This window comes from Cyprinus carpio, chromosome B9 (genome assembly GCF_018340385.1).
Source record: "Cyprinus carpio isolate SPL01 chromosome B9, ASM1834038v1, whole genome shotgun sequence".
In the NCBI taxonomy this organism is placed as follows: domain Eukaryota; kingdom Metazoa; phylum Chordata; class Actinopteri; order Cypriniformes; family Cyprinidae; genus Cyprinus; species Cyprinus carpio.
In genome coordinates this window covers 19587374-19599921 of record NC_056605.1, presented here as the reverse complement: position 1 = coordinate 19599921, position 12548 = coordinate 19587374, and the positions used below count along the sequence as shown (strand labels likewise).

Here is a 12548-nt window from a genome sequence, read left to right as displayed (position 1 = left end):
AGAGGATATTTAATCACAAAAATTGTAGGTCTTGGAAAGTCACACACCACTAGGTGTTTCATGACTATTTCATGGAAGGAGAAAAATAGATATATATTTTTTTATTAGGCATAAAATTCAAAAGCATATAATTAAAAAAAAAAAAAAAAAAGTTTGTTAACCACAAGGCAGAGAACCTCAGTACTCCTACACATAAACAGATACTCCCTTCACAGTGTTCTAAGAAAATAGAGAGAAAACAGATCGTTATACTTTTTCTTATTCTGAGATTGATGTTTTTATCTCCTTGTTTTGTCCCCTAGCAATACTACCAAGATTATAAAGGCTTTTCTTTCACGCCTGAGACGGTTGTAGCCACACAGCTCTCTGTTTCTTTCTTCAGCAATGGACCACAATGCATTGAGAGTTTAAGTGAACTTCAGTGAAAAAGCGTTTTCTGCTGCTTTGTTGTTACAGGGGCCTCTAAGTGTTGTTTCTGCCTTTGGCCGTTGAGCTGTGGCTTGTTCTGCCTGTCTTAAGAATCAAGAACCATTCATGCAGCCTTTTATATTTAGAAAAGATTTTAAACCAAGTTAGGTTTGAATGCAAGTTCCTAAAAAAGAAAGTTTGTATTTTGATAATGAGTTTGCATTCTTAGGTTGCTTGAAAATTGCATTACTTTTTCCTGGCACAACATAAGATGAGTTATCAAAATGTCAGAGCTTCATTTTTCTATGTAATAAAAATTCATTCAGAGCTTTAATATCATAGGGATTTTTTTTTCTTCACTTTATTACAATATGATCCCTTGTCTCGCACTGTTGGAAATTTTTGAATTAAAAGCAGTATTTTTTTTTTTCCTCTGGTCACCCAAGCTTTCACTGCTTATGGAAATGTGTGGCACATTTTGTGTAGCAAATGCTGACAGTCTCAGCTAGGCATTAGTGTGACTGAAGACCATCTTGAAATTGCGCCGGCTAGACTGAACACAGCCTCTTGAAAATGAGCCCGCTGAGCTGATGAAATGTTAACTTGTTTATATTTTCATTTTATTGGTAGCATTGTCTCAAATGTAGAGTTGAAGTGCAGTCAGATATACTGCATAAATGAGTGAGAGAGTGCAGTTGATAGCATTGTTCTGATTTTATATCACAAACAATGCGGCATGAATTGTTGTTTACTGTAGTTTATTAATAGTCTTTTGTTTTTGTTGATTTAATTTTTAATTGTTAACATTGGTTCTGAGCATTTACTTGCACCCCAGAGAGTAGTCAAATACACAAAACCACATGATCAGCCTCTAAGTTTTTCAGTGTTCAGGATGAGATCCGTCTTCAGCTGTCATTGCTGTGCTGTTTAATGTGATGCTGGGTACATATGGCATATCTCATCATGACAGTATATATTTAGCTTTGTGTGTTCTCTGCATTGTATATGGACCTGGCATTACAGATTTAGTTGCATTTATTTATCATGCTTAGCAAATCCTTGGATGGCATAGTCATATTCCATGCTCCATTTTCCACATCAGTCAAGCGTGATAGTAATAAATGGGCATTCATGCTCGCATACAAGCATGTTCATATTCCCTGTACTGTTATCATCATGAACCTTTCATTTAGCTTGACTTTCACGCAGGCACATACAATGGCAGTTTGACACTGCAGTCATGAGGTATTGTCTCAGATGTCCAATTGGAATAATTTGCATTAGCACATTAGTGTAATGTAGTAGTCCTTAACCTTTTTGACTAGAAGACACCCCACATTGTCCACGACAGCAGACCCTATGATATTTCCAATTTGTTTGCGATTTACTGGAAAAAGATTCAAGATAAAGACTTGTATATTTTGTACATGTAATTTCTATGTATTTATACATGTTTTAGAGCTTGAAACTAGAAGGCTTAACTAGAAAAATCAATATTCATAAAATTGTATTAAAACAGGGGGTGAGTTAAAATAAGAAATATATTGTCGGCTAATTTTAATGCTGGTTTTGTTTTATTTTAAAATATTTCAAGTCATCCTGAGGCCCCCTGTTGGAAACCAGTGGTTTAATGGGAAAAAAACATTTTATTAATGATAAATAATTTCTAGGCTAAATGTCCAATAACTGATGTGCAGAAAGGATTTTTAACATTGCAATTAAATATTGGAATTTATCAGTATTCTGTCATTAATTACTCACCCTCGTGTTGTTCCAAACATGTAAGATCTCCGTGTTCATCTTCAGAACACAAATTAAGATATTTTTAATGCATTCTGACAGCTTTCCGATCCTACCATAGACAGGAAAGGTCCTTACACAATCAACGTCCAGAAACGTTGCAAGGAGATCAGTAAAATACTCCATGTGACATCAGGGGTTCAACCGTAATCTTACGAAGCTACGATAATTCTTGTTGTGCGCAAAAGAAAAGAAAAAAAAACTGCTTTATTTAACAGTTTGTCTCCTCCACATCACCCTAGTGCCATTTTGGAGAGTTTCCAATGAATGCAAACAGCGTATGCGAATGCTGCACAAAAAGAATTCTCGTAGCTTCGTATAATTACGGTTGAACCCCTGATGTCACATGGATTATTTTTCTGATCTCCTTGCTACGTTTCTGGACGTTGATTGTGTAAGGACCCTTGCTGTCTATGGGAGGGTCAGAAAGCTGTCAGAATGCATCAAAAATATCTTAATTTGTGTTCCGAAGATGACCGGAGGTCTTTGAACGGAGGTTTGGAACGACATGAGGGTGAGTAATTAATGACAGAATTTTCATTTTAGGTGAACCATCCCTTTAAACAACTACTTTTCATAAAACCACACTGCACACAGAGTCAATAGACCAATAACCAGATTTTGACTGAGATACATGCACCTCAGTTATTTAATTGCTCAGTATTATCATGAATATTCTGTGGCTGGATTTTTATATGAAATTAAGATGTATTCGCATTAGCACGTAACATGGGACCTTTTTTTGCACCAGTGACATCTGAAATGCAGTTTCTCAGTTCTTAACCAGGTTTATTTCTCATCCTAACTAGACATTATTTCCCTTTTGCTGCTTGCCTTTGGCTTTCTCACTTGGGGTTGTGAGCCAGTTTTAACATTGCTTTGTGACAGTATGTATTGTGCTTTACAAATAAGTTGAACTGAATCTTCAGATAAATCCCCTTGATTTCATGAATAGAACAGTGTGTTCTGTTTGTGTACGGTCATTACAAGTTGGTAACTGCATCATCACTCCAGAAAATCTGTGTAATGCTCCATCTGTATTTGGCTAAACTGTTAGTCAGTCTTGGTAAATCCAAAAAAGCAGAGTCATGTTTGTACATGAATTATGAATAATGCTTCTTGAACCTGCTGCCCATCTGCTTTCACTCATGAACCGAAGAGCTCATCCTGGCCATGAGCTCAGAAGCCAAACACAAGCTCTCTGTCTGATCTGCCTCTTACACCCGGGGGCACTGTGATCTGTGCCAGCCCGTGTCCTGTTATCCCTGTCAGTGCGACATGCTAGGGCAGCCTATACCCAGGTTTACCTAGGTCTGCTCTCTGTTGGTTTTCACCAGTCCACCAGTGTGATTACTACCAGACTGGCAGTTATTCTTTGGTAGTTGGCATTTATTTAACGGAGTGTCTATTTACACTTAGTGCAAATAGCCCACTCATCGGCCCGGGATCGAATCCACCTTTTGGCAAACTTGTTTTCTCCCTTTTCAAATTTCAAATCACACCAGAAAAGCATTTATTTTCAATGAAAATGAAGGAAATAATCAAAAAGTTGAAAATAAAGTATCGGGTGTGGTTAGGAAGGTGTAGGGAGGGCTTTATTGTGCCAATAAGGTGGCATCCATTTAATAATTTGAATTAAAATTTACACTCAATAAGTTATTATTGCATACTGTTTTATAATGTATTGCAATACTGAGGTGCAGACAATTGCCATTATTTGCCATAAGTAGTATAAATAGCAGAAAATCTATTTTTAACAAAGTGTAAATAAATAGCATGTATCGCTCAGAAAAAATGCTATTTTCACTTAGTGCAAATAGCCTCTGCCTTCATTTAAACTGGGGTAACTCAAACATTTGTTTAGAAAAGTATAACTATTAACATCTGTGATTTCATTTACTTGTTGGGGTGGAATTATTATTATTTATTTTTTTTGGGTGTCTATTGTTTGGATGTGGGTGTTACAGAAAGTAATTTCCTGTGTGTGTGTGTGTGTGTATGTGTGAAATATGAAACTCGTTGAAATAATCATTTGTGTACGCATATATAATTGTTTAAAATATTTAAAATATTTTAATGCTTTTGAAAGAATATTGAAAGTCTGTTATGCTCACCGAGGCTGCACTTATTTGATCAAAAATACATTGAAAACAGTAACACTGTGAAATATTAGAATATTGATTATTATTAGATTTTATATATATATATATATATATATATATATATATATATATATATATATATATATATATATATATATATATATATATATATATTTATTATTATATATATATATATATATATATATATATATATATATAAAAATATAATATATAATATATTAATTCATATTAAATTAAATATATATATTAAATATTAGAATCCGCTAAAACACATCTCTTCCATCTTTATTTGGCCCTCTAACCCTAGTTCTCTCTATTCTAATTCTATTCTCAAAAAAATGCCCTTTTTAGACTTGCGCTCTATTTATTTACTAACAGCTTGTGTTCTTTAAAAAAAGAAACTAATACTATCTTCTCTAATCTTTTTGTATTCTATCTATTTGTTTTCTTTTATATTTATTATACAATTGACAAAAGCTAAAAAGGCCTCTAACACCACCTTGCTCTATTCTTTTCCTATTCTATCTTTTTATTTTATTTTATTTTTTTGTTTTCGTTTTATTTATTATATGATTTTAAAAAACCTTGCTACATGCACTGCATTAAGCTAACTATGGCACTTGCATATCGTTGCTCTTTTGTTGATTTTGATTGCTTCCATTGTCCTCATTTGTAAGTCACTTTGAATAAATGCATCTGCTAAAAGTAAAATGTAATGTGAATATAAATGTAAATATTATTACAATTTAAAATTTCTATTTAAATATATTTAGTAAAAAGTAATTTATTCCTGTGATGGCAAAGCTTTCAAAATATTCAGCAGCCATTACTCTAGTCTTCAGTGTCATATAATCCTTCAGAAGTCAGTCTGATATGCCGATTTATAGTTATATTTCTAAATATATTGCCTGTCAGTGCAGTGGCCATTTTCTTCTTTTTTTGACATCAGATGGGATGCCAGCAGGCATGCATGAACCACCAACTGTTATTTTACCCATAAAGTTGGCAAAAGGGCTGAATCCATAATGAAGGGGCATCAGGCAGATTTGCGCACAGTGGAAAATTAGCTTTAGCTATGGTATCCAACAAAGTTCAAAAGAAATGAGAAGCATTGTGAAAATATCCACTCTATACAGGCATCCATAACCAGATGGGATTAGATTTCTCAAAGGATGGAGTTAACCAAACAACGCTGTAATATTTACAAAGCTTTGCGCAAGAAAAAACAACCATATTTGATTCAGACGGGATTGAAATTGTGAAGTACGTCTGCAAAAGACAAGTTTACTTAACCTCCTCCTCAGAGAAACTGAAACAACTTGGCCGTTTGGTACAGAAAGCGTTCCGGTTTTGAGTCTGTCATTTAATTTGGTCTCTCAAGGAATCCCCTCTTGATCAGTGTAGACTAGAGTAGCGTGAACTTCCCCTTGTGGTTGGCCTGTCGAGTTGTGGAAGATTAGTGGACGTGTGTCACTGTGGCAGGCTGGTGTAACAGATGCCCTTGACTCGCGCTAATTGAGTTAGTGCTCACACCTGCCAACCTGACAAAGAGCTCAAGGCGCCTCTGCTTGAGCTAAACCAGACACTTTCTCCAAAACCTGACACTTTATTTTTCAATTTTAGTTCCTTAGGTATGCTGACACTTTTTTTGGTTAAGCTACATTTGATGGCATGTCAGAGATTTGATCCGAGTGAAAAATGTACCTGCTCCTTCTGAAGCTTAAGTAGGAGACCGATTCATTTGTAATGTCTGAGCTTAAACACTATTGGAAATGGGTTTCTTTAAGAGCAGGGAAGCAAAGACTTGTTCACATCATAATGTGCTGCTCAAAAAAGTGATAATGAAACCGCTACTGTAGAAAACGTTTAGTTTCATTGCAGTTAGAGGTAATAGAAAAATGCAAATGAAGGGGGCAGCTGTTGTGAGTGAGCAAACAACAATGCAGATCATCTTTCAAAGCTAAATTATTGGTTAAAATGATTGTCATAATCAGCATCAGTAGCAATAGATGGTATTTAGTGTAGAAATATTTATTTTAGATAAGTCAGAAGAACCTGCCAGACTATTGCTGCATTTGTTCATTTTGTTACATTTGCAAACTGAAATTGATGAAATGATAATGCTATGATTTCATATTATTGCAAAGTAAAAACTTTTTTTAAACTAATCGAGAAAAAAAGAAAAGAAAGTTGTGTTCCAAACCTGTTTGACTTCGTGTGGAACACAAAAGAATGTTGATGACAAAACTGTAAAGTAAAATAAAATAATCTCTCTCTATAAATATTAAAACAATAGGCCAATACATTGCTAAAAGTAAAATGTTGGCAGGGCAGTAAAATCTATATTGTCTACATCTTTAAGAGAAATATTTCAAACATTAGAATGTTACCTTGTTACATGACCTCACTATGGTGCACGTTTAATTCAAGCAGCATACAGTTATTTCTAAAGTAAAAAATAAAAGTTTAACTTCGCTTTTAATCCTGTTATGTGTAAAAATGTCTAAACTCTAATGTCTTATAAAATGAGTCAAGATAGCAATGTTAATAATCATGGTTGACATTGCTTCCGGTTTGGTTTTTCAGGGAGATTGTTTAGAAATTTATGGTTGTTGACTGTGTGCAGCTGTCTGTCCTCATGAGGCAGCTTTACATCAAATAGGACTGGAAGGGAAGACATAGGAAGTCAGAAAGGAGATTTGTTTTTTTAAAAAGAGACATGAAAAATGTAGGAAGGGATAAAGAGAAGCTCCTCTCCGCTCAAGTGCTGTCCACTTAAAGGCTGTAGTCAGACCTGTATGCATCATTTGATACCAGGAGGCTGTTATTCCCCAGAGCAGCTTCAGGCGGAGAGCGATACAGTAAGAAACCGACACACAGTCTTTGAACTCTTGAATTTGAAGTCTTGATGGGAAAGAGAGGGATGGTGGGGGGGGTGAGGTGGAAGGATGTTCTTGATGTATTTGTTGTTGGTATTATTTGTTGATGTTATTTTCTCGTTTTTGTGAAATGGGCCAGTAACCACGTGGCTCCGCAGGTGTAGGTGGTATTTTGTTGAAAAAATGAGCTCAGTTCTCAAGGGGATTGTGTGTAAGTACAATCACATAAACATTGCTGGCACTGTGGATGTGTACTACACTGAATACTAATGGAAAGCACATACAGTCAGCTGTGTGCGTGTTAAGCAGTGTGTTCCTCTTATTCCTTAATAACAGTGCTGAATACTTCAAGCTCTCCTTGATGATACAGATTTCTATCGGTGTGTTTCCATTTTCTCTGTATTTCCCTCTGTCTTTATCTCATATCTGTTTCTGGATGTGAGCAAGGCAGAAAATGAATCCTGATCAAAGCCTAATGACGGGGCTGAGGAATGGGTCTGTCTGAGATAGATTGGGTCTCCTGAGGCGTACAGAATTAATCTGCTGTACCAGAATGAGAACCTGCTTTACACCCGGAGTGCCCCACAAGTGCTTCTGGACCCATTCTGCTGTAGTGTTTGGTGTACTTCCACGATAAGCCCTTACTAGTGAAGCAGCTGAGGTTTGAAGGTGGATGTGTGGGTAGGTTGATGGTAGATGGTGTTGAGCACATAAAACTGAAGGAAGCTGAGCATCTTTAACACCTGCTGGTGGTGGGTGTAATAAGATCAGGGTTTATCTCTTCTTCACAATGGCAAGTTCTGTGGAATTTACCAGTGTTCTGTTGGCATGGCAATGCCATCTATTATAGTAATAAGATCAGCTAGTATATTTTTATCTTAAGATCAACTAGTATATTTTTTTTTGTTTCTGTAAGTGACAGATATTGCTAGGTGATACATCTTTTATTTACCATATATTCAATATTTTGTTGGGGATATTAAATTAACGAACAAATAATATTTTGCTAATATGAATGCAATTTTTACTTGCGTATAACTTGGGCAAATTTCTCATTTTCTCAACAAACAACAGTAAACACAACAATAAAAACAACGCCATCTTAAGACTGTGCCAATTGGTTGGTTTCATTCCACTCCTTCTGTGTTTGTGAGCACAGAGACATAGTAGTGTTTTTTTTTTTGGGGGGGTTCGTAAATGTAGTCAGGTTTACAGGTTGAAATAAATGTAACTGAATCATTTCCAAACACAACAGGGATTCATGTGTCACGCGTAGTAAATAATGACACGGAAGAGAAGAATTGTTGAATAAAGTTGTTTGTTTTTGTTTTTTTTGGACAAAAAAAAATATTCTCGTAGCTTCATAAAATTACGGTTGAATTACTGATGTCACATGGAATAGCTATTTTAAAGAAAAATATAATTTCACTGTATTTTAGCTTTTGCTCTATTATTAATGCTTGACTGCGATGGTTGAAATGGATCTTTTAGTTTAAGCCATTTCAGAGCAAATAGTCATTAAATAGTCATTAGTAAAAACATGCTTAGTTTACTATATTCATCAAACAAGACTGAAATATATATATATATTATAATAATATATACATACATTGAGCACTTTTACATGGATCTCATATAATAACAACTTTACGTTCCAAAGTATATTCCAGCTAGAGCATGTGAACATTGTACTGTAGGTGGGTTCACATAATACCTGGGAATAAAGGAATTTTTCTTAAAAAGTAGTACCATACGTAATTGATTGAGCTAAACATGTTAATGCAGCCACACTTTGATTTGTCCTGGTCTGACTTTGTCTCAGTTGGGTTATTGATTCAGACAAATGTTGACATGCTCCTAATCGCATGTTTGACATTATAAGCCTTCCATGAAATCACCTAGACTCTAACGTAGCTTTGAGAAGCCTTTCAAAGAAAGAGAGATTCTGCAGCCAAAAAAAAAAAAAAAAATCCAGAAGAATAATGTGAGAGGGGGCGAGTTGTTGCAGGCTGAGATTTGTAGGTGAATCCATTATAATAGAGCTTTACCATAGACATTAGATGTCTCTACTCTAATGCAGTGCAGAGTGTTATTGGTGTTTACTTTCATTAGCGAGACCCTTTGCTCTCATGTCCCTCACAAAGAGCTATTAGTGCCCACATTTTTCCAGTTCACGCATGTCCCTGTTTGCAGACTAGCCATTTAACCCGCACATCAAAAATGCACACATCAGCACTCAGTAATGCTTTACTGTAATTACAGCTCTTATCTTCCGATACAATGGAGCTAGTGTCCGTCGCATATATCTTTTAAGCTAATGAAGCAACATGATGCAAAATAGTGGCTAAATATTGTCATTAATAAACTATGTACTAGGGAAAGCATTCAAATGAATGTTAAGCCAGTATAGTTTAGCAGATGTTTTGTCGGTCTTCCCCACCCAGTCTCAGTGTCACCTGGGGAACGTTTCCAGGCCGTATTTAACAATGAGCGAACCAGTCTGAGATAACCCGCGTCGCCCCAGCATATCACTGTCTGTGTCACTGTATCCACCTGACCTCTTTTCCTTACAATCCCCTCCTGCTCTCTCTTTAGTCTGGTGTGCTTCATTGATTCACAGGACCTAAAAATCTTCTGTCTCCACCCTTATTCTTCTTTATGTGTGTGTGGCATCAGATTATGTTTCTTTGTGGCTTGTGTTATATGATGAGTCTCTTGTGCATTTTCCCACATTCTGCCAACTTAATTGCTCTTAACTACACACATACTAAAGAAAATGATATTGTTAAAACGCATTGTTTCTTTTAATACCGTTTTAGTCGCATTTATTACAAAGCACTCTGAGAATGATTTTTGAATAACCTACATGCTGTTATGAAAAAAGCAGCTAGTAATTATGGTAATCTAAGACACACAGTCTAAGTACGTTTGGTAAACACTTTCAGTTCATTATAAGTTGAACATGAATAGAAGTAATGATTTGTGGTTCACTCATTTAGTCAGATGTTTATTCAAAAACTACTGATTCCGTATACGGTTCATTAGAATGATTTAAACCCATGTTTTTTGGTTTGATGTTTTTTTATGAAATAATGGTTAGTTATATTGTTAGTTGTATTTGTTTGTTTATTGTCTTTCTTTTGTTTCACAGTATCTGGCTATTTGAACTCGTCACATTCCATTCAGTGTGTAAGTTTGTTTTTTGTATTTATAATTTCTTTTGCTTTGGTGCTTTTTTTTCAGAAGAGATTTGGTTTATGTGTCTCAGCGGTATTACATAAGCTGATGTTGAGATGTTCTATGTTTTTCAATTGTAGAAGAAATGCCTGTGAGTAGATTGTCTGCCTCATTATAGAAGCTGTGAGCAGTGTAAAAGTCTGTGATTATTGTCCCTGCAAGCAGATATCTGCCATTTTTCCACTGACTGGATGATTTACAACAGAACCCCAAGATATTTATATGAGCTGATTGTTTGGTTATAAACCTATGTTGGTTTGTTGGAGAGATTGATGTGGTTTGTTTGTTGTTGGTGTACTGTCCTCTGTGGGTTCAGTTCAGTTCTTGCTTCTCTGGATATTTGTATAAAAAATACATTTTTAAAATAAAAAAAATTAAGTTTAAAATAAGTTTATTTTAATATGAAAAAAAATATTGACATCTGATTTTTCAGTCTTCAGTGTCATATGATTCTTTGTAAATGTTTATAATTTTATGATTTTTATATGATGATTTGGTGCAATTTATTCGAAAGATAATTCTTTTGTAGCATAAATGTTATATATATTTTTGATAATTTTGCTGAATAAATTTATTAATTTCTTTAAAAAAAAATATCTTACTGGCACTGAACTTTTCCACAAGCAGTAGATCTGTAAAAAACTGGCAGTATAAACTATACATTTATATTTATATTAACAATTTATATAATTTGAACATTTTATAAAACATGTTGTATTAATGAAATATAGACTGGTGCCTACATTTGTTTTTTTTGTTTGTTTTTTTCCACAATTAAAGATATTCTTTACTGATGTATTTCACTGTGCGCCTGCAGGGAGGAAGAGGAGAGCCTTCGTGACAAGATCCGGGCAGATCATGAGCGGGCACTGCAGGAAGCCAAGGAAAAGCTCCGTAAATCCAAAGAGGAACTGAAGGCAGAGATCCAGACAGAGAAGACCAAGGTAGTCGAGGACCTGAAGAAGAAAGATGGACCCAAACCTCTTCCTCCAGTACCTATGCCCAAACTGGTAGGGGTCAGTGATGGTGACCCAGGGGACTCTGACACCAAGGAAAAAAGGGACAAAATCAGAGAGGTGAGAGGGGTGTGTGTGTGTGTATTAGTGTTGGCAAAAGACTTGGTATTTCGGTACCAAGTCGGTACTAAAAAAATTAAAACGTTATGGTACCAGGTTTTCTTAAGTACCGGTGGTATCGAGTGGGTTTTTGATGCACTGAAAAGCTATCTGAAAGCTATCCTCTTCATAAGAGACATGGCGATCTTAAAAGGAGGAAGCACATCAAACTAACAAAACACAGACACCCTTATCAAATGAAAGAGTTCAAACAGGTAAGTTTAATTAAATTTTTAATATTTAGAGCTTCTGTTATGAATATTATTCCATATTTTAATTTGAATGTCGGATTAAAATAAACAGCGCCATTAGCGTAGTTCATCATTAGCATAAGCGCAGCTAACGCTAATATAATGTGCATTAGAAAAACAGTTCTCCACCCCAAAATGAAACTTTTGTCATTAATTACTTACCCCCATGTCGTTCCAAACCCATAAAAGCTTCATTCGTCTTCGGAACACAATTTAAGATATTTTGGATGAAAACCGGGAGGCTTGTGAGTGCCCCATAGACTGCCAAGTAAATAACAGAGTCAGTGTCCATAAAAGTATGAAAGGCAGCGTCAGAATACTCCATCTGCCATCAGTGATTCAACCATAACGTCATGAAGCGACGACAATACTTTTATATGTGAATAAAACAGAAATAATGACTTTATTCAACAATTTGTCTCCACTGTGTCTCTCCACATCACCGTAGCGCTATTTTGGAAAATATGAGCTGAATACAGGCAGCTTTCAGTAATAACTGAACAATTATTGTAATCAGCTGTCATCCATAATAATTTTTTTTATAATAATTCATATGATTTTACATGTGGCCTGAGAAAATCATGTCTATTATTTTAGTTTGTGAGATCAGAGATCGCGCTGCGCACACATACAAACAATTAGGAGGATACAAACTGGTTGTGAACGCTGCCCCGCAACTTTTATTAATAAAATAGCTTAGATGCTGAATTGCTACATTATATTTATCAGCAACAA

General features: G+C 35.3%; 1 protein-coding gene across 1 annotated transcript in view; it reads left to right on the top strand.

Annotated features, from left to right (window-relative positions):
- man1a2 (mannosidase, alpha, class 1A, member 2) overlaps positions 1 to 12548 on the top strand; it is a 75094-nt gene that overhangs the window by 1251 nt on the left and 61295 nt on the right. Inside the window, exon 2 of the mRNA XM_042731385.1 lies at positions 11265 to 11523. Within this exon, the coding sequence (XP_042587319.1) occupies positions 11265 to 11523 (259 nt within the window). The remainder of the gene's footprint in view (positions 1 to 11264; positions 11524 to 12548) is intronic.